We start from the raw sequence: 21,879 nt of genomic DNA on the forward strand, positions 1-21,879 counted from the left end.
AGTGAGGCTTGGAGGGTTTAAGGAACTTCGCCAAAGTCACATAACTGTTTCAAGTGATGGTCTGGAAATATAACCAACCTGGCTGCAGAGTTCCTGCTCTAAACCACATGCTTCACAGTATTGATCTCTCTGTCCCCAAACCAGTAGGACACACTTCCTGAAATCTTGCAAGGCTCATTTCTACCCTTAATAGATAAGTATTTAAAGAACCTTTCAAAAATTCCCTCCACTTAACTGTAAGATTAACTTACATTGTTATTCTGTAAAGTGTACAGCATCCCTTAGAGCTCAAAGCACCCATTTCCAAAGTCCAGATGTGCTTATCAATTTGTCCCCAGACCTGTTCATACTGGTTTTATTTACTGTTGTAGGTATTTAACTAAAATTGCTTAAATGATAAAGGATGAGTATGAAAAGACAGAAAACTAAGCTCTAAAGTTAGAGAAAGTAAGCTTTAAAAAACTAAAGAGACTGGAAAGTGTGAGTTGCCCCAAAACAGTAGTTAATTTAGAGCAGCTGAAAGAGTCGTTAAGCATGAGGGAAGGAGGGAAAGGACACATAAGAGCCAAGACAGAGTCCATATTCCAGTTGCTTGGTAAATGCATGTTCTAGCTCCACATTAAATAAAGCAAAAATGGAAATCATAAATGATACAGTATGGATGCGGTTTATATAAAAATAAACACCTGTAAATTCATTTATAGAGAAGAGCTTGGTACTATATCAAAATACTGGCAGAAGTTTCTATAATCTTTATTTATGGTTTAAGATAAATTTCAGTTATTTTTGTAACTATCTTTAAAACAAATAGCCATGACTAATTCCAATAATTGGTGGTAAAGCTACTTCTATTTCAGAGATGTTTGCACTTCAATTCTGGAGACATTTTGCAATTTGGTCAGAATTTCCAGGGACAGAAGAGCAAGGAACTCCTCACAGAATTTCAGTCCTAGGAAAAAGCAATGAGGAAATTTCAGGATTTGGAGCGGTGCGTCACACTGAAGCACTGACAGAGAAGTGGTCATCCCTTGCAGGGGGCCAGCGCCGGCTGACGGAGTCGCAGGAAAGTCCTGTTTTCTTATTCCGCCTGCAGAGTTGTGGTTAGCACAATGGGTCCTGGCAATCAGAGGTTGGTAGTAGATTTCTTTTTCCCGTGTTTTTCTTCTGGATTAAATCTTTTTAACTGAAAATAACACCGTCCAGTAAGCCATCAAAATGCCAATTAATAAAATATACACAAATATAATATTCACAAATAGATACACTTTCAAGAATTACTGCACAGGAATTGATTAACGGTTGCTCACAGGTTAGTAGAGATTAACTCATGTTGAAATAATGATGGATTTTAACAGCAAAATTTAAACACAATTCTTTTGTTACTTCCTTTCTTCAGTTAAATATATCCCTCTTTTTATAGATTCTATCATTTAAACAAATTACGCATCAATTAGTAGAGCTATGTGAAATCATTTTCCCCCAAATTAGCAGTGGTCATGAGCAACGCCTGCATCATTTAAAAAATAAGCGTATATCATCAAAACTCACGCTGGAACAGTACTTTCTTTCCTTCTTTCTTAAAGACTTTATTGCTAGAGACAGTTACGGTAAGGGAGGGAGGAGAGGGAGAGAAACACCAAATGTGGTTGCCTCTTGCGCTCCCCCTACCGGGAACCTGGCTCGCAACCCAGGCGTATGCCCTGACTGGGAACCAGTGACCCTTGGGTTGGAAGGACAGCGCTCAATCCACTGAGCCACACCAGCGGGGGTTGTAACAGTACTTTCAACTCCAAGAACTAAAACGGAAAAGAAATGACGTGCCTTACACAAAAAGTCATACACCAATGAAACCAGGAAAGTTAGCCAAGCCCTAAAAGTTTCTGCGCGTAATGTTCCCAAATGATTTCTGGGGAGAGGCCAAGGGGTCCGAGAAACAACCTAGGCAGCAGGTTCTCGTTTAAAAGTTTCATTCCCACGAGCCAACCCGCGGAAAACCTATTGGCGCATGAGTTCCGACTCTCAGCTCCAGACGCTCCACCCCAAAAGCAACTAAGTTGCAGAAGCAATTCTATTGGCTAAGACAGGGATGACGCAGGTTTCTCCAGCCCACTGATAGCCGGCCTTCCGAAGACTTGCTGACATTCCGCTTTCCGATTGGTCTCTCAGGCCGGCCGGCCGGAAGCGTTGCGGTAACCGACCTCCGGCCCGGGACCGCGGGCAAAGATGGCGACGTCCAGGTGGTGGCGGCTGGTGCCCCGCTGTCCAGGGCGGTCGCTCCACGCCGCCGCCGCCCCGGAGGCCGCCGTCGGGGCTCCAGATGTCACCGTTGCTGATGTCGCGGCGGCCCCTGTCGCGCGTTACCCGCCGATCGTGGCCTCCCTGACTGCCAAAAGCAAGGCGGCACGACAGCGGCGAGTGGAGCGGTGGCAAGCGAAGGTGCACGCGGCCCAGTCCGCGGACGAGAAGATACGAATCCTCACTAGGATGCAGCTCATGAAGTACGTGGTTTACCCGCAGACCTTCGCGCTGAACGCCGACCGCTGGTACCAGGGGTTCACCAAGACCGTGTTCCTGTCGGGCCTGCCGCCGCCGTCCCCCGCGCCCGCGCCGGTCCCAGACCTGGCGAGTCTGCGCGCCGCCGCGTGCGACTGCCTTCTGCAGGAGCACTTCTACCAGCGGCGCAAGGGACGCGCGCCCCTCTACCGGCAGCGGGAGGCCCTCGCCTCGCCCTTCCTGGACCAGCTGGTGACCACCCTCGTGGGCCTGCTCAGCGCGCACAACCCAGTCCTGGCTGCCGCCGCCGCCCTCGGTGAGCTCCGGGCTTGCCGCGCGGGGCGGGGGACATGTGGATGGCAGGGACCCCCTGCATCTCTAGTGTGCCCCCTCTTCATTTCGTTGTCAGTTTTTTTCCTAGTGCTTGGACTTCTCGCAGGGAGTGCGGAGACTGGGGCCTGCCACCTAACTGTCCAGCCCTAGGCTAGGAGATTCGGGTCTGCAGGACTCCAGCCCTTGATGCTGGTGATGGTCCCATGGAATGAAGAGCAATGTTGGTTCAGACGTGGGTCTTCTAGAGAGAGGGAGAGACCTGGGTTGCCTTTTTGCTCTTCCACCAAAATTTACGTGGCCATATGTCATTGTATGAACCTCTTTTAGACTAATCTTTTTCATTTTTAAGATGAGAATTCAGGAAGAGTACTTCGAATTGTGATCATTAAAGGCGACACTGATTAAAATACCTAACGTTTATTCAGTGCCTACTGTGTACTTGGCCCTGTTCTAAATTTTACATGTGCCAACTAGTTAATCCTCACAAAAACTGCTTATAGTAGGTAGCATTTTTTCGTAAAAGAAAAAAACAAAACAAAACTTGAAGCACAGAAACATAAGATGTACTTACTCTAAAGAGCCTATAGCTAGTAGATTTGGCTGTCAGGATTCCAGCCCAGCCATTCAGGGTTACCAGTAAGCAGTCAGCAACTTCTGAGTGCAGACATGAAGAATAATTAATGGACAGACAGCTTTAAAAATTAGTGTTTCTGACATGTTCATCAATTTATGTCTTCCACCCAGTAGCCATGTAAGTGTCTACTGAAGTGATGTTGTTATCACAGGACATGCATGCTCTTCTGAGTCTTGTGGTGTGCCTGTACTTCCCTCTCATCGGAAAGTGGCCTTGAGGGAAGCATCTTGGGCTTTGACCTCTGATTAACGACGGCCTAGGGAACTTAACCTTCTCAAGACTCAGGTTCCTCCTCTGGAAAATGGAGATGATGACAACCACACATGCGTTTCACAATTGTGAAGATTTAGTCATCTGTAGGGCAGTTCTGACTCCTATGGAACTACTTATTTCTGGTGTGTGATATTCCTGTTGTAATTGAGAAGAGGCTTTGGTTACATTGTTTAGTGCAGCGGTGACGCAAGTGGACAATAAATATTTAAGTCCTGATCATGTAAGTTAAATCGTCTCATAACCCACACTGTCTTACATCGGAGAGTACTTTTGACATATTTTTAATCAGCACAATCATTTTTGAGTTCTATATAGCTGAGTTTAGTATTCTAATAACCAAATTGATCTAAGTGATAACGTTTTGAATATCTTTTGATAGATTGTAAACGTCCAGTTCACTTTTACTGGTGGCGTGGTGAAGAAATTATTCTTCATGGTCATCGGAAAGGTCGAGTTGATGCCTTGAGATACCAAATAAATGATACGCCACACAACCAGATTCGAATATCCAAACAACTCCCAGAGGTAAGGATTTATTGCACGTGTACCTCTTGCTGTCTGATGGGGAAATGTCGTAAGCAGGCTAGGTAAAGGACCTGGCAAAATGAAAGTTTTTTAATGGAGTCCTCGCCTTTTGAGTTTCATTCAAGTACATCTTGTCTGAAACTCTTCTTCAGCTTTTTAACCCGCTTTGGTATAAGAGTTCCCCAAAGGTCAAATAATCATTTTAAGTGAGGCTAAAGCATCAGTTTTCAGGAACATAAACATTTTTTTTGTTAATATTAAAAATAGAAAAAGCTGATAATAGTTTATCGCTGTTGTAATTTACAGTACCTGCAACACCTGATCATAAATTAAGGCGTTTCTTACACTTCTTGGCTGGTCCTTTTATGTGTTTACAGTTCCTTTGGCGAAAACAAGTATATTTTAGGGTTGTCTGCGTGTCCGTGTCAGATTGGCTCATTTTTCTCTGTAAAAACTTAGATGGCCGGTGTTTTAGGCTTTGGGGGCTGTGATTCGCAGTTGCAACTATTCACCTCAGTTCGTACAGCCATGTGCCCCATGCAAGTGAATGTGCACGGCTGTCTTCTGACAAAACTCCGTTTGTAAAAACTGCGTGCTGGCTGGATTGGGCCCGTCGTTACGTGGTTGTGTTACCATTTTACAAAGACATCTCAATTTAAGATTTTTAAATCTATTAAGAATGTGAGTAAAATAATATACTAGTGCTGCTGTGAACTCACTCACTACTTTTTCTTTTAAGTTTGTGCCGCTGGATTATTCTGTACCCATAGAAATTCCTGTTATGAAATGTAAGCCAGACAAGCTCCCATTGTTCAAACGACAATATGAAAATACCATATTTATTGGTAAGTTTCTCTTTTGATGTATTGTGCCATAAATGTGTCTCAGGTGCCTTGTGCACGTTTGAATAATTAGTTCCTCGTGGCCAAAGGTTTACAAAGTCCATGAGCAATATAATTCGTAGTCTGAGATAGTTGCAATGTGCCTGAAACTTGGAAAGAAAATACTCTTTTAGCTTACCACTTAAAATTTTGGTTCTACTTGGTTCTACTGAATTAGTGGTATTTAACTTTAAAAAATAGTTATACACTTGTTAAACTTTGTTGGTGTATTATGTAGAAAAAGTACAATAATTTGTAGTTTGTTCAAAAATAAAAAGCACAGAACTGGACTTGAGACGCAGTGATTGGCTTTCTTAGGAAGGTCTCCCGTTTGTCTCGCACGGTGCGGTGGCCACCGCGCCGTCAGGAATGTGACATTAGTGCGGCCTGGCGTCTGCCCTCACGCAGTGTGTGCTTCGCTGGTTTTCCTTCGCCTGTCGATTCTAGCTGACTTGTGGAACATTCTTAAAAAGCAGCTTGAAGTAGTCCTCCACACCTATTCTGTCAGCCCCCTCTCAGTCACTGTGGCCTTAGAGGGTGAATTACGGGGGACTTTGACTTTACCAGTAAAGTCAAGCATGTCAGCATTTTATTAAATATTGGCCCTTATTTTCTTTACTCAGAGATACAGTGTAGCCCTGGTCAGTGGCTCGGTTGGGTGGGCATCATTCTGCAAACCAAAAAGGTTGTGAGTTCCATTCCGGTCAGGGCACGTGCCTGGGCTGCGGGCTCAGTCCCCAGCCAGGGCACGTACGAAACGAAGCCTACTGATGCTTCTTTTCCTCTTTTTCTCCCTGCCTTCTGTTCTCTTTAAAAATCAAAGACATGTTGGGTGAGGATAAAAAAATAAAGAAAGAAATATAGTAGAAAAATCCTTTTTTTTTTAAATTAGGAAGAAGGTATGTAATTATTAAAATAACAAAGTTTTTAAAGTCATGAAATATTTGTATCCTTTGGAGAATATGACAAGGAGAATAACCAGGCTCCTTATGATGACTAATGGGTTTGAGAAAACTGAAATAATAAGGAATTTTAAATTCACTTTACATATATTCTTTTGACTTATCCTGTGTCACAGTGAGCGGCATGGTGACAGCTAACAAACTGTGCGTTTGTGTGAAATGTAACTTTATTCTAATCAATATAATCAGTCAATAAAGTAGCCTTCCCATTGGTGTACTACTGTGACTTCCAATGCCCCGATGTGCAGAGGAGAAAGGTGGGTTTGGAGCAGATACGAAGGACCGGTGCTCCAGATGATCCGCATGCCATTTCACGGGATCTGTTTCTTCCTTTGCTCTTCAGGATCAAAGACGGCAGATCCCTACTGTTACGGTCACACCCAGTTTCACCTGTTACCCGACAAATTGAAACGGGAAAGGCTCTTGAAGCAGAACTGTGCTGATCAGATAGAGGTTGTGTTTAGAGCTAACGCTATTGCAAGCCTTTTTGCTTGGACCGGAGCACAAGCCATGTATCAAGGTAAACCTATGGCGTTACTATTCTTGGAAGATATCAGGCATTTAAAAAATTTAATATCATTTCCTTGGTTAAAATGTGGGTTGGATCTTAATGTTTTGAAAACTTGCATTACCACAAAATATGGTGGTTGTAAAATCCACGAATAAGTACTTTACACTGGCAGTTGGCAAGTAGCTCTTAGGTAGTCATTTGATCTTTTAGGTTGGCCGCTTTGGTGGGAATGTACTGTTTTCTGATGGTGTTCTCAAGCATTTCAGAGACTATAGCCAACTAAATCAGCTCTAAAGTAGCTTTCTGCAGCTGGAAAAGGAAATGCTTTGGTGGGTTAAATAGTAGATTAAATCACAGCTCTTTATAATTTCTTCGATGGCCCTGCCTAGGATGTGGGTTAGGAGATTGTTTATTCATTCAGCAAACAGTGGGTGCTTGTTAGGTACCAAGCGCTGTTGGCCTTGGAAATGAAGTGTTGAGTAAGATAAGCAGATCCCACTCTTCTGGAGCTTGTCTTCTAGTGAGCAGAGCAGGGGATAATAAGCAGGTAGTGTTTGTGGGTAGTAGTGACACCATGAAGAAAATTGCTAGAAAAGGGGTGGAATGATGTATGGGATACAGGCGGAGATGAGATGGGGGCACAATTTATGTGAGCATAGTTCAGAAGATGTCTCTGGAAAAGTGACATTTAAACAGACTCCTGAATGGTGATGGGCTGCTGCCTAACTGTAAACTCGGGGGAAGACACTCCCGAAACAAGGAATGGCAAGTCAGCCTCTGAGGCCGGAGCAGATTTGCAGTCTGGAAGGGCCAGGAAGGCCAATGAAGGAAGGGAGGAAGCCAGAGGCCGTGTGTCAGGGCCTTTAGAGCCCATTGTGGGGCAGTTGGGTTTTGTTACAAAACCTGAAGTAATACATTATGTCACTAGCTTGATCCCGTATAAGTACCCAGGAGGAATTTTAATACAGATTTATTTATTGCCGAACTCACTTTTTTCCTTTATGGATATGCTTTAACCTTATACTCACAATTGTTAACTTACATTCTATCATAGGAATAAGTGAGAAATCTTTCTTGAAGGTCTTGAAATGGCACTGGGTATTCATGAAGATAGAGTACTTTTCTCAGTATAATTCCATATTTTAAGAATATTATCTACTGGCTGTCTCCACTAAGGCTGATGTGAAATAAGCGTGGGGAAATACAGTGACTGCCTTGCCCGGGTGAGAGGGTTTCAAGTACAAGAGTAAAGCCAGTCAGCCTGGCTAAGAGCAGCTGGAAAGTCTGAGTGGTCGAGTTAAGGCAGCCTGAAACCTTATCGCATGAGACTCACTAGGGGAAATGACAGCGACTCACAAAACCAATTTTGAAATATGGAACGTAAGACACAGAAATTGTCTAAGGACGTGGTTGAAATCCGTAGATTTTTTTCTGAAGATTTTTTTTTGTAGATCGGTGAAGTAAGTGGCTGTCGTGGTTATGGCATGGTAGCTGTTCCTGGTGTGGGAAACCGAACGTATTCGAAGTCGGGGAGTAATGAGGTAGTTAACACCAGATGTAAGGGAGTCTGCCCGGTACTGCTAGCCGCTCTTACATGAAGTGAGTTCAAGGTGAAAGCTGTTGATGGCAGAAGTTACTGAAAAGATGTATCATGAGTTGGGGATACCGGAGGGGAGGAAGTAAGTTTGACACAGAAATGGAATACAGCATTAGAATGATGGGGAAGACTTGGCGGTCTTGAGGCAGTTGGTAGGTAAAATATCTAGGTTTTAGCAGGCACTCACTACCCTCCAATGTACATGTTTTGTTTCGGTAAAATATGTCCCGGTGTGTATTTCAGTATCACTTTCTCCTACAGGATTCTGGAGCGAAGCAGATGTTACCCGACCTTTTGTGTCTCAGGGTGTGATCACAGATGGAAAATACTTCTCCTTTTTCTGCTACCAGTTAAATACTTTGGCACTGACCGCACAAGCTGACCGAGATAACACTCGTAAAAATATATGTTGGGGGATACAAAGTAAGCCTCTCTATGAAACCATTGAAGATGATGATGTGAAAGGTTTTAACGATGATGTTCTACTTCAGATAGTTCACTTTCTACTGAATAGACCAAAAGAGGATGAATCGCCGCTGTTGGAAAACTGAGAAGAAACATTTGACCCAGGACTTTGGGAACGCTTAAATTTTACCGAAGCAAGAATGAAAATGTTTCTTGTGTTAACCTGTGCTTAGACCTTTCACTTTACTCAAAATATATGCTGAAATGTGGCTCAGTGGACTGAGCACTGGCCTGCAAACCAAAGGGTTGTGTGTTTACTTCCCAGTCAGGGCACGTGACTGGGTTGCAGGCCAGGTCCCCAGTAGGGGGCGTGCAAGAGGCAACATTGAGGTTTCTCTTCCTCTCTCCCTCCCCCTCTCTCTAAAAATAAATAAACAAAATCTTTTTAAAAAACCCAAAATATATGCTGGAAGATATAATTTTAGTTATAGTGTGTTGATTTAAAAGCAGTTTTATTTGTATATGACTAACTGATGAGACTGATTGAGCTTTGTTCAATACCTGGTGTTGCAAGTGATTTTAAAGGTAGTATAAAGATAATAATTCAAATGCTTATGAACATACAGATGTTTTGTTACTATTTTTTCTTTTTAAAATGTCTTTGTTAACCTGATAATAGAATTTTCAGAGCCATATTTAAACTCCTTTAAAAAATAATATTTTGCGAATACAGGAAACTCAGTTGCAGAGGAGTTGCGACTTTTCTAAAATTAACAGATGATTAATTAATAGTGTAACTGATGAGTTATATTCAACTTAGGTTCTTAGCGCTTAGAAGCAGTGTTAACACATTTCAGGTGGTGTTATTTGCTCCATTCCGAAGATCAGGGAACTGGGTCTGCTGTCTTTCCAAGTCGGTTGTTAGTTGGTAAAGTCGTTCATCTTGCTGAGAATTAAGATTAATTCGAAACATTTTTAGTGAGCCAGAGAATTACCTTTGAGTAATCATGCACTTCTTATTTTATACATTCTCCTATCGTAAGTATTTAAAATAAGCCGTTACATACAGTAGTCATAGGACAATGACATTTTCCTTCCTCCCCCCGTTTCTTCCTCCCTTGCTCTCTCGGGACAGAGGTCGCAGTTATACTGATAGCGGCCTCAGCCAGAAGCCTAGGGGCGACTCATCACAAACTAGCTAACCTGAAGGAACAGCATTTGAAAGCCTTGACTTTGCAAGGTGTGCTGTGTTCCCCCTTTGTCCCAGCACTTCCTGCCCAGGGTCCTCTGTACTGTCAGCCTGTCGTGCATGCCATTTGTCCTTTACAGAAGACTGGCGTCTGGAGCGCACCCTTCCAAGGTCCTAGTCAAAGGACAGCTCCTGATCAATCTCGCTTTCACTTTTTACCTCCTGAACTTGGAGCAGTCGGGGTTACCATTCTTGATTTTGGTTTTCATAAAACAAAATGATCTCATAAAGTAAGGGTTAAATGAGTTAGTACATGTGAAAGTGCTTTTAAAATGCTATGTAATTAAAATATTTAGGATTCATTTCACATGCCATTGCTATCCCTAAGCTGGTTATATTTAACTCATCAAGTAAAGATGGAAAACTAAAATGGACCGTGAAGGAAATGGAAATATTTCTAAGACATCTCCCCACAAGGGTCCAGAGCACAGTTTATCCATGCATTGTTCAAAATTTCCATGAAACCTAAAGTTTGGAATGCTACTCAAATCGTTTGATAAGATTGTTCCAGTTTTTTTAAATCACTAAAAAACAAATAGGTTAAATGCACATTTCACTATAAACGCAGAAATAACAAAATGCTAATATGCTAAATCTAACAGTAATAAGAAGAATCCATCCTAATAGGCTAGAGTTAATCATGGAAATTCAGTAATGGATTTGTGGTTTATAAGTTTGTACATTAGTCCAAGGTTTAATGTGTAGGTTGTGATTTTGACCTTCTGGTTTTTAAATCATGTAAAGGAACTGCCACTTGATTTAAAATGCAAGTGTAACATTCTTTAGAAATGAATTGATGGGAAATCCAAGTTAATAAATGAAAACAAGACCTCATTTATTTTTTAACCTTTTTAGTTTTTGGACAAAAGAAATGAAGTTTTACCTCAGTGCTAATTTGGTGATACACAGATTTAACAGCAAAAACTCAGGTATCAACCAGTTTAGAAAAACTGAAGACAGGAGAAAGTAATCCTTTCTTTTATTAATCAGTGTGTAATGATTATAAACTTGATGCTTTAATATTTTAATTCAGACATGTATCCTCAATGTTTTTATGAAAGTTGTGTGAAAATAAGAACACATTCAGCCTCTTTTGGCCGTGCTCTGCATATATGACGTGGGAGTCGCCGTACTCATTCTGCCGTGGCCTCACCACCTTACATCATGGAGATAACATAATGCCACAGTATTTCTCTCAAAGAGCGTTCTTTACAAACGAGCAGGCTGTGCCTTTTAATTACCATTTTCAATCTAGGTTTGAATGACTAAAAACCATCTGGATCTTCGGAAAATGAAGGCTGGCGTGATGTTAGCTACTTGGCAAGTATTTCTTCAGGTCTTCAGCCCAGGTAAAACTGGACTTTTATTTGCCAACTAAAAGCTTGCTGCAAGCACTGCATTAGGATTCCCCGAAGTCTCAGGCTCCTGAAGAAGCTGGCAGGGTTTGCAGCTGGCGGTAATTCAGGTGAGCGTCAAGCTTCCTCTCTCTCTGCCTTTCCTGTTGACCTCGCAGTGTGGGATTTTGTTTTAATTGTCAACATTAAAAGAGAGGGGTTTAAAACATCCACATTTCAGATTCTTTTGAAAAATTGAAAGATCTGGTGACTCCAGGTTTACATTCTTGCATGTTAAGAATAGACAGGAACCGGAAATAGTATTGGATCCCTTTGCAGGGGTCCCCAACCTGCAGGTGGTGGACCGGTGCTGGGCTGGGCCTGTTAGGGACTGGGCTGCACAGCAGGAGGTGAGCTTGGGTGTACTGCTATTGAATCGTCCAGAAACCTGCTCTAACCCCTGCGCCCCACCCCAGTCCGTGGAAAACTTGTCTTCCCCGAGACTGGGCCCTAGTGCCAGAAAGGGTGGGGACCACTGCTTTAGAGGGACATCCTCCCTGCAGTTTGTCACAGACCCCCCACTGCTTAGTTCTCTCTGGCCAAGGTCAGCGGGCATACCTCACTAATTTCTGATGCATGTTTTGTTTCTGAGGTGTTAAGTTTATGACCCCTGCGATCCAGATAGCTGTTGAGAACTTGCTTTACTGGAGATAAAACCCAATCTTTACAATTACTCTTTAGGCTTTAGAAAAGGACTCAATTTTCCAATGTCAAGCATTATAGTAATGAGAAGTTCAGAAGAATTCAATTTCACCTCAGATAATTACATGAAGTGAGATGTGTTTTTCTGAGTGAGAGGGTGGTGGGTGAAGGTACCTGGCAGAACACGGACTCCTCGTCCTCTCGTGCAGCCTGAAGGGCAGAATGAACCCTGACTACTGTTTTGAGAGTTCGGTTATGAGGTTGGGAGAAATTTCGTCCATTTTTATAGAACCAAAGTTGGCAACCAGAGACTATTTGGACAGTGTCCTAGGTATTTAGTGTGCCTTTCCACCCTTCAATGCGGTGGTCTCCAGCACCACGCTCCCCGCCCGGCTGTGGAAGAGGGTTAAGGTGCTCTCTCAGGGCTGAGCCCCAGTCAGACTAGAGAAGGGCCCAAATGGAGGTTCAGAGACAGAGTGGCCAGAAGCTTCAAGGTAACCTGTTAAAAACAAATAAACACAAACCTCTTGATTTTTGCTTCCCTAAAGGGTTAACTAGATTATTTGGAAGGTGAACTTAAAGACAGAGAGCTAACGAGGTAGGCTGATTGGCAGACTGGTATCTGGAAGAAAATACAAATCCAGAAAGGGGAGCCTTTATTGGGCCCGCTTTTGCTCTGAAGGGGGGATTTGTTCACTAAGTAGAGGATCTGACAGGAGGAGTGGCATTTAACAGCTTTGTAAGAGAGTAGGAGGACAGAAGTTAGAATATGGGACCCCCCGGGCTGGGGCCCTGGCAGAATCACTTAGCTTGAGACCCTGAAGGGGAAGGACCACATCCTTGGGGTAAGTAAGGGTGAACCAGAAGTAAACCACTCACATAGAAGGGAGCTTAGAATGGAGTCTCCTCGATAGCTCAGAAAAATCTGAAATGGTAAAGGTGCATTAACTAATAATGCACTAGGAACCTGAAAGATGCAAATCTGGAAAGAATATTTTTCTAGACCTCAATTATTTTGACAGGTTTTTTTTTTTAAGATTTTATTTTCAGAAAGAGGGGAAGGGAGGGAGAAAGAGGGACAGAAACACTGATGTGAGAGAGAAACATCAGTTGGCTGCCTGCTGCATGCTTCCAACCAGGGACCTGGCCTGGAGCCCAGGCGTGTGCCCTGCCTGACTGGGAATTGAACCAGCAACCTTTCAGTTCATAGGCCAGTGCTCAATCCACGGAGCCACACCAGCCAGGGCCAAGTTTTTCTGATACAATATCCCCACATAATAACTGAGCACAGCAGGAGGAAGAGCAAGAATGAAAAGCAGCAGAAATGAGAGACAGTAGGAACACCCAAAGGGGCACGAATGTCCGGATTGTGAGACGGACTTTAATGTTTTCATTGTTCCAGGAGATAGCACGTTGGGAATTTCATTATAGCATTGGAAACTAAAACATACCTGCAGATTTTCAAAGACACCAAATATCAACTTGAGAACTAGAAAAAAAAGTATAAATAAAATTAAGAACTCGAAATACTGTTTCAGGGATGAAAGGGAGAAAGGTGAAAGGGAAAAGAAGTTCCAGTTGGAAAACAAAACAACCAGAAACATTGTATTCATATCTATTCTGCACAACCTAACTGCAAACTTAGTTTTATTTTAAACAACACATTCATTATTTCAGTTTCTGTGTTAGGAGCCCAGACATGGTCTAACCGGGTCCCTTGCTACTTAGTCTTTCTCAGAGCTGCCAAGTATTGGTCAGGGGTGGGGGTCTCATAGGAAGGCCCAGCCAGGGAGGCATCTGCTTCAAGTGTGTGCTGTTGCCAGCAGGTTGTTGCACTCTGGCCTTGGTCCCTCACTGGCTGTTGGAGGGAGGCATGTTCAGACCCTCCCCACGTGGGCCACTGCAGGCCAGCAGCTTGCAACAGGGCAGCCTGCCAGGGAGAGCCGCCAGAGTCCACTCGCGAGACTGTCGATGCAAAGCCCAGTCACCATGCCCAGCCCCTACCAAGCGGAGGAGATTGCACGAGGGCGGGGTAGGAGGAGATGCGGGTCGTTGAGGGTTATCTTAGAGTGCCCCCCCAAAAGTGATAAACACACTTCAGAGAGAATGAGCCAACTGAAGAGGCAATGACTTTCTGCAATGCATGTTGTCTCCATGCACTTTGTCCTCCTGGCTTTTGTTCCTGCTATCACCAGTAAGGGGAGTGGATATTTACCCATGCCCAGAAACAATGGATGTAGTACGGAGAGAGAATACATAAGGATATATATTAGAATGTAGGAGCTTCGAAGTAAGGAAACTATTAGGGAAAGAAAGAAAGGATCAAAATAGGTATTTAGGAATTTCACTTGTTCTTAAACTGGAAGTCAGTGGATAACCAATTTGTAGTGTTTGTAAAAAAAGCTCTACATAATTCGTTGCTTAGTTCATATTTTCAGTGTTGACTACCGTATTTTGCTGAGTATAATGCATACTTTTTTGCCTAAATTTTTGCAGGCAGGAAAAATAAGGATGCACGTTATACATGAGTACAATGATTACATACCATGGGTATAATAATCCCGTATATAATGCACAGAAAGCCGTGGATGTGCATTATACACAGCAAAATATGGTAATATTGTGCCAGTGTGTGGGGAACCATTCCAAGTGTGGGAAATGTGGCTCAGCCCCCACTCAGAAAAGCCAGTGGGGAGCGAGGTTGGTGGGCAGGACCCACGTCCATAGATAAGTTCTCCAGTGGGAAATCAGGCCTGCATTGTACTTAGACTGCTATGAGACTTGCTCTTGCTAAAACCCCCTCACCCTGAGGCAAGCAAATGTTTACTGAGTATCTTTATCTTCCCAAAATCTGGGCTAGACCTTCCAGGTATGGGACAAAGCCGTTTGGACCATTTCTCCCTTTACATTGCAAATATCCTCCTTTTACGTTGCAAATATCCTCCTTTGATGTATTCAGTGACATCCTCTCCTTTGTCTGCAAAAGATAACCACCCAAAACAAACCTATGAATAATAAATGACAACCATCTTTGATGTAAGGGGCCTAGAAAAACAATAAAAGCTTGTTCCGGAGTGGGGGGGGGGGCGGCGCCTCAGGGCCCGCTCTCTGACTTGGAGAGCGGCCACGCAGCCCCTTTTCCTCCGCAGGATTTCTGTAGCCCGTGTGTATTTGAATACTGCAACCACAACGACAGACCTTGCTGGCCGGGATCTGCGTCACCGATGTGTGTCTATAAACCAGTAGCTGTTGCACGTTATTTCATGTTGCTCATTTTCTGTTTGCACAGAACTTTCAAGGTGCGCATATCATATCTATTTCTGTGAAGTGTACTATTTACTTGAACAAATAGGTGTTCATTTTTAAATTGGTCACTACCTCATGAAAGGGTGATATTTGTAGATTAGCATACATTTCAATAAATAAGTTTTTTAAATGTCCTAAGACCTGCAGGTCAAGAACTAGTCAGTTTGGTTACAATGGAGAATCTCTAACGTTCACCGGATTTCTTTATAACAAACCATTGCTATGGCTGAAACCCCAATCAGCTGGCAAAGATGAACGGGAAACAGCAATTTGGGAAACCAAGTTACCCGTAATCTTTGATAGGCAAAGTCCTATACAAGCTGTCATAATATTTCTCTTTTTTAAGAATTTATAAATTTAATATTCGTATCAGCTGCATATTAGTTTGAAAATGATCTCCAGCTGGATTTGTGATGAGTAAGATCCAGAAACTGTCTTCGTAATTTGAACAGATGTAGAGGAAGTTAGGAAGGAAATGGAAAGCACACCGTGAGTAAATTTCTCCGTGCCAGGTGCTCACATTAGCGTCAAAGCGCTCCACATCCCACGTCCGTGTTCATTGGAACCTCGATGAGATTGTTCGGTTACTTATGACTACCCACGGGGACATACTGATAAAAAATGTTTACAACTTCTCTCTGTGGAAACATTCAGTAAGGGTTGCGAATTTATTTGTATATATAAAACCATGTCCTATGTAGTAGTGAACTTTATCCATTTAGGTAGAGAATGGATAAGCTTTCAATTTAGTTGAGAAAATCAGATTTTCATATTGTTTGGTTGTTAGTCGCATTTTAACCTGTAGAACAAATTATTTTTGTCATTGATGTAAAACACATAATTATTATAGAAAATTTTAAAAACACAGTAGAGGGGAAGGTAACATGCTGCCAACGTTTTGGTTGTTCACCTTATATCTGTGCGTTTCTGTTACCTCTTCACGTTTTTGAGATTATACCGTAGTTGCTTGTTTTTACATTTTTATTTTATAATCACTTTCCCAGAATGTTATTTTCTGTATGACTTACATATTCTTTTTTGGGTATTTAGAGGGTGGTTGAATAATAACAGCATTACACACTAAAAGAGAAATACATAAACATGAAATTTCCATAATATTAAGTTCACATTATTGCCAGAGAGAGAAAGAGTCACAAAATGTTCAATTGTAAAGAACTGAAGCCTGATAATTACATAAGGTTAGCTAATGTGGGCGTAAGTATATTTAATGTTGGACTAGCTCACAAGTACGCAGATGATTAAATCCTGACTTTCAATATATTTGCAATATTTCCATATCTCACCACCTGGGGAGGATTCATAATTGGAAATATAAATGATCTAAGTATTTGGAAAGCCCTACAAGCAGTAAAAATATCTATATAATTATCCTCTAGTGAAGTGCAATTTGTTACAAACTTTGAAATCTAGAGTTTTAAATGTCATTTGAAAGAACAATGCCCAAAAAATTCTTGAAGTCAAATTATCATGTTATCTGACATGTAAACAAGTTTTTAAAATATATCTTATTGATTATGCTATTACAGTTGTTCCAGTTTTTCCCCTTTGCACTCCTCTACCCAGCACCCCCAATTCCCTCCAGCAATCCCCCCACCATTGTTCATGTCCATGGGTCATGCGTAGGTTCTTTGGCTGCTCCATTTCCTATACTGTACTTTACATCCCCATCGCTATTAAGATGTACCTATTTGTTTGATGTACCATTTGCATGAAATATCTTTTTCCTTCCCTTTACTTTTTTCTATGTGTATCTTTCGATCTGAGATGGGTCTCTTAAAGGCAGATATGCGTCTTGTTTTCCTATCCATTCAGGTTACCTATGCCTTTTGTTTAGAGCATTTAAGCCATTTACATTTAAGGTGATTATTGATAGACATGTATGCGGTGCCATTTTATTGTTAGACTGTTGTTTTTTCCCTTTCTCCTTTTTCTTCCTCTTCTCAAAGCAAGCCCTTTAACATTTGTTGCAGTGCTGGTTTGGTGTTAACAAACTCCTTTAGGTTTTTCTTGCCTGGGAAGCTCCTTATTTCTCCTTCGATTTTAAATGATAGCCTTGCTGGTTAAAGTAGCCTTGGTTGTAGGTCCTTGTTTTTCATCACCTTGAATATTTCACACCACTCCCTTCTGGCCTGAAATGTTTCTGATGAGCAATCACATGCCAGTCTAATTGGTGCTCCCTTGTAGGTAACTGCCTGCTCTTCTCTTTTAGCTTTAGGGTTCTCTCCCTTTCTTTAAGGCTCGCCATTTTAATTATGATGTGTCTCAGCGTAGGCCTCTTCGGGTCCAACTTGTTTGGGTCTCTCTGAGCTTCCTGTATTTATGTGTCTTTTTCCTTTACCAGATTAGGGAATTTTCTGGTCATTATTTCTTCAAATAGGCTCTCGATCCCTTCCTTGCTCTCTTCCCCTTCTGGTATTCCCATGATGCAGATGGTGTTATGCTTCATGTTGTCCAAAATGTTTCTTAAGCTCTCCTCATTTTTTTTTTAAATTCTTTTCTCTTTTGACTGCTTGGCCTGGGTGGTTTTTTCTACCTTGTCTTTCAAATCACTGATTTGATCCTCTGCTTCATCTAACTTACTGTTTATTCCTTCCAGTATATTATTTATTTCAGAAATTGCATTCTTTATTTTTGACTGGGGCTTTTTTTGCAGTTTCTATGTTTTTATCATGCTGAGGAGAACCCTTATAATTATTACTCTAAACTTTCTATCTGAGAAATTGCTTGCTTCCATTTCATCTAGTTATTCTGGAAAAGTCTCTCAATTTTTCATTTGGGGTCTGCTTCTTTGGATTTTCCTTCTTAGCTGTTAAACTAATCAGTTGATTAAACTAATCAACTATTATATTAATTGGCTGTTAATCTAATCAAGCTGTGATAATCAGCCGGGTTTAAGCTCCACAGGGTGGGGCAGAGTAAATCCTGTGGGCAGGGTTCTTGCTTCCCCTCAGGCTGTTGCCACTTGGAGAGGAGTTCCCTGTGGAGGAAAGATAGCTTCTGCAGTATGAGGAATGACTCAGCACAGCGTTCCTGGAACACAATGGTTCTTAGAGCACAAGGTGGCTCTTCCTCTAGTTCTGTCCTCAGAGCCACTCACCCCATACTGTCCACAAGCATCTCTAATCCATTCTGCCCTCTCTCTGCTAGAACCCAGGGTAAGTGGCTGCAAACAAATTTTTGTGCATTGGTCCTTTAAGAGGCTCTCTGAGTCTTTAGCTATCTCTCCCTGGCCAACAGAAACCCCACAGGTTTTTGCAGCTAGATGTTATCTGGGTTCCTTTCTGGCTCTGGTGCTGTAGGCTGGGGAGCGAAGCTTGGGGTTTAGACCTCACACTTCTCAGGGGGACCCCTGGCCACTGAAATATCTGTCTGGAACTTCAGCTGCCACCCATGGGAGCCCATCCACACCTCTCGAGTCTCCTCTGCACGCCATACCTGTAATGTTGTACTGAAATGTTTTCTTCTGTCTGTATGTGGTTATAAGGCTTCTCTCCAGCGGGTGTTCAGTTGGTTATTCAGGATGATTTCTCTACAATTTAGAGGTAATTCTAGATTGGTCCTGGGAGGAGGTTCGTGTAGCCTTCACTTACTCTGCCATCCTGGATTTATGGGATTATATTTTTAGTAAAGAGATTATTTCCTTTGGGAAGAGTACTGAACCAGGAAGTGTTAAAAGGGGTGATGAGGAATGGAGGTCATGTATTGGACCATCCTCGTTGTCCTGTATTTGTAGTCACTAAGCAGTCTCTGGGCATGGAGTACCAGCTGGATATTAGCAACTGGGTTCTTGCTACTCTATCTGTATCAATTATTCGCCATGTTATTTCTCCATCTGAAAATGGATTTTAATGATAAATAATCCAGAGATACAGGATGAGAAATGATTAATGAATGCTTATTAAAAATAGTCATTTACAAGTCTTCAGCATTAATGTTTGACCATTTGAAATTAGTATAACATCTGCAACAAAAGAACATTGGGCATGAGGGAAAAGTAACAAGACATATAAGTTGGGCTGCCGTCAGCAGAGTTGGAATCAGCACTGACCTTCTACAGTGGAGCGGGATGATGCCTTACATGCTGTTCTTTGGAGCTGACAAAGGTCTAGGTCAGGAGTGGTTTGATTCTGCTACACAATGTCTAGGGCTTCACTTGGTATGACTCGTGTACCCATCTTCAGGCACAGGTCTGACAGTTGATGCTGGCTGCTGACTGGATCTCAACTGCCTCGGGTTGACCACAGCACATGTACTTGCGCCCTCTATATAGCCTGGGTCTCCTCACAGCATGGTGTTTTTACGGGAGTTGGGTTTTTTATGTGACGGCTCCGGGGTCCATAAGAAAGTACCTAAAAGGAACCACAGGAGGCTGCACAGCCTTTTCTGACTGAGCCTCAGAAGTCCCATAGCATCACCTCCACTGTGATCAATCAGTCAAGACAGTTTTAAGTCCCCCAAGATTCAGGAAAAGGTGGCATGCACCCCACTTCTTGATGGGAAGAACATCAAAGAGTTTTAGATTCATGTTTTAAAACTGCCATTGGCTACGTGATGGCCACTGAAATCAGAAAAGAGGACAACAAAGAGAAACTGATGACAAGAGAATCTCTGTGCCCAGCTTGCCCAAAGAGATTCTGGATATGCACGCACACACACACACGCATACACGTATATATATGTGTGTACATGTATACACACATGTGTGTACATATATGTGCATGTGTATGCGCACACACACATGTATGTGGGCACAAAGAAATGTATACTCACTCATCACACTATTGTAAATGGGATGGGGCTATTTTTGGATCAGCGGCAACCGGCTATGATGCCTCCCATTCCGGGTTCTGCCTGGCTGTGCAAAAGAAATCAGTATTTCCATACCCATAGCCCACTCTTGACATGCTGATTGGGAAACTCTGGGTAGAGGAAATAACTCTGGACCAGAGGGGTGGAGATCTGAATTCCAGTCATGTCTTTACCACTCCACTCGTTCTGCGACCTCAGGGAAATCAATTGTCCCTATATTTAGTCCTTCCTTTGTCCTCACTTTCCTTTCTTCATTTACCTGTTTCTTCCTCTACTATGTTTTTCCTGTGAAGTAGTTCTCCATATTTGTCATGAATAATGCTGGCCTCGGTATCTTTTATATGGATGGAACAGATCTTTGAGAGATGATCTCTTCACACCTGTATATTTGTGGTGAGAATTGAGGTGATTTCTGTGTCTACCAGAAAGTGTTCCTCCTCTGTTTTTGGACATTGTAGAAGGTGACACGTCAGTTATTTGGAACAATTTCATGGGTTGACATCTAACCCTAAATAAAACAATGGCAGCTGTTCAGCTGGCACCCAAAATCCTGTAGCAAATCCATAAACACTTTAGGAACAACAGATTACTGGGAAGGCAGCCGGAGAAGAGCTTTCTTTTTGAGCAAACGTGTGACTCAAACATGACATGATTCAGCTTCGGTTATAGCTCACCCCAATCCCCCATAGCTGAATGTGCTCTTCTTTGGGGGGCATTCAGAGATAAGGGGTCAGGAAACAAAGTCTGGAGAAGTCCTTAGAGTTAAGGAATAAAAAATAAGGTATAAGAAGCAATGATGAGGCTGAGTGTGAAAGTGAGTGTGGGGGTCACAGTGAGTGGGGTGGTGCACAGTGAATGGGTGGGATGGTGGCAGAATTCAGAGGAATTCACTTACTGTAGCACTCAAAGCAGATCAAAAGCTTTGCCAAAACCCTTCCCTGGCCAAATAGACTCAGTGTGACTTGCTGATTTTCAGAAGACAAAAGGAGTTTCTCCGAGTTTTAAAAAAGGACGTAACAGAAAGGAACCAGGACGCAGCTGAAGGCAGAACACGGGTTTGAAGGTGTGTCTTGGCTGCCGGCAAAGCCCCCCATTGAAGAATCACCGCAGGCTAGGTCTCTGCTCACGAGCAGTCTCGCTGGAGCCGGGAGCACTGGGAAAAGAGCCGGGCTGGCTGCCGGGGTTGTGAGACAGGAAGAGACAGAGACAGAAAGAGAAGGGGCCAGAGAACACTGCGCAGGGAAGCGGAGCAACGCAGGCCCTGTGGATCCGAGGCCTGGGACCAAAGATGGGCTAACTGCCGGGTAGCCCTCCCTCCACCACCGGCTCAGCGGAGAGGGAGCATGCATGGGCTCTCCAAGGCAGTTCACACAACAGTGAGGGACCCGTCCACACGTTCGCTCACGTATTGCAGGGACACCTACTCACGGCATGAAGCAGTGTGGGGGCGCTGAGCCTAGCAGGGAGGGTCCCGAGACAACCAGACAGTCTCCGCGTTCCACAGGCTCACACTGCAGTGGGCAGGAAAGACTGAATTTCCACCAGGGCTCACTTACCACAGACAATTAATACAGACCTGTCTTACCGGTTCAGGCTTCATCTTTTTCCCAGACTGATCTATTTCTCTGTGTCCAAAAAACTTTCACAAGTTTTAACATCTGATAATAGTTGGGCGGGGGGGGGAGTGGTTGGATTGTGTGTTGGTGGGTGTGGCGGACTAAAAAATAGACCCCGAAACACACCCACTTCCTAATCCCTGGAACATGTAGGCTTAGCTCATTTGGAAAAGAAAAAGAAAAAAGAAAAAAAAAACAATCTTTGCTGACACCCTGATTTGGGCCCAG

General features: G+C 42.9%; 1 protein-coding gene and 1 long non-coding RNA gene across 2 annotated transcripts; one reads left to right on the forward strand and one right to left on the reverse strand.

Moving 5' to 3' along the window:
* The first annotated feature begins 2,176 nt into the window (after nucleotides 1-2,176).
* On the forward strand, nucleotides 2,177-9,093 carry MRPS30 (mitochondrial ribosomal protein S30). Its single transcript, XM_053914741.1, has 5 exons — nucleotides 2,177-2,809; nucleotides 4,113-4,258; nucleotides 4,998-5,103; nucleotides 6,445-6,621; nucleotides 8,471-9,093. Exons 1-5 carry the CDS (start codon nucleotides 2,224-2,226, stop codon nucleotides 8,758-8,760), a joined length of 1,305 nt encoding a protein of 434 aa, XP_053770716.1. The 5' UTR covers nucleotides 2,177-2,223; the 3' UTR covers nucleotides 8,761-9,093.
* A 1,305-nt stretch (nucleotides 9,094-10,398) lies between these two features.
* On the reverse strand, nucleotides 10,399-21,634 carry LOC123480896 (uncharacterized). Its single transcript, XR_006657038.2, has 3 exons — nucleotides 21,460-21,634; nucleotides 13,351-13,388; nucleotides 10,399-12,398 (listed from the first exon to the last, which is right to left on the reverse strand). It is a non-coding gene; the product is annotated as an uncharacterized lncRNA (long non-coding RNA).
* Between the last annotated feature and the right edge of the window lie 245 nt (nucleotides 21,635-21,879).

Source organism: Desmodus rotundus, chromosome 1 (genome assembly GCF_022682495.2).
Source record: "Desmodus rotundus isolate HL8 chromosome 1, HLdesRot8A.1, whole genome shotgun sequence".
NCBI classification, from domain to species: Eukaryota; Metazoa; Chordata; class Mammalia; order Chiroptera; family Phyllostomidae; genus Desmodus; species Desmodus rotundus.

Bases quoted from the DNA above. Each gene is read 5' to 3' on its own strand.
- MRPS30 (XM_053914741.1), top strand. From the start codon at position 2,224: ATGGCGACGTCCAGGTGGTGGCGGCTGGTGCCCCGCTGTCCAGGGCGG. The intron at 2,810-4,112 runs GTGAGCTCCGGG...ATCTTTTGATAG, and splicing joins GGCTGCCGCCGCCGCCCTCG to ATTGTAAACGTCCAGTTCAC. The intron at 6,622-8,470 runs GTAAACCTATGG...TTTCTCCTACAG, and splicing joins AGCACAAGCCATGTATCAAG to GATTCTGGAGCGAAGCAGAT.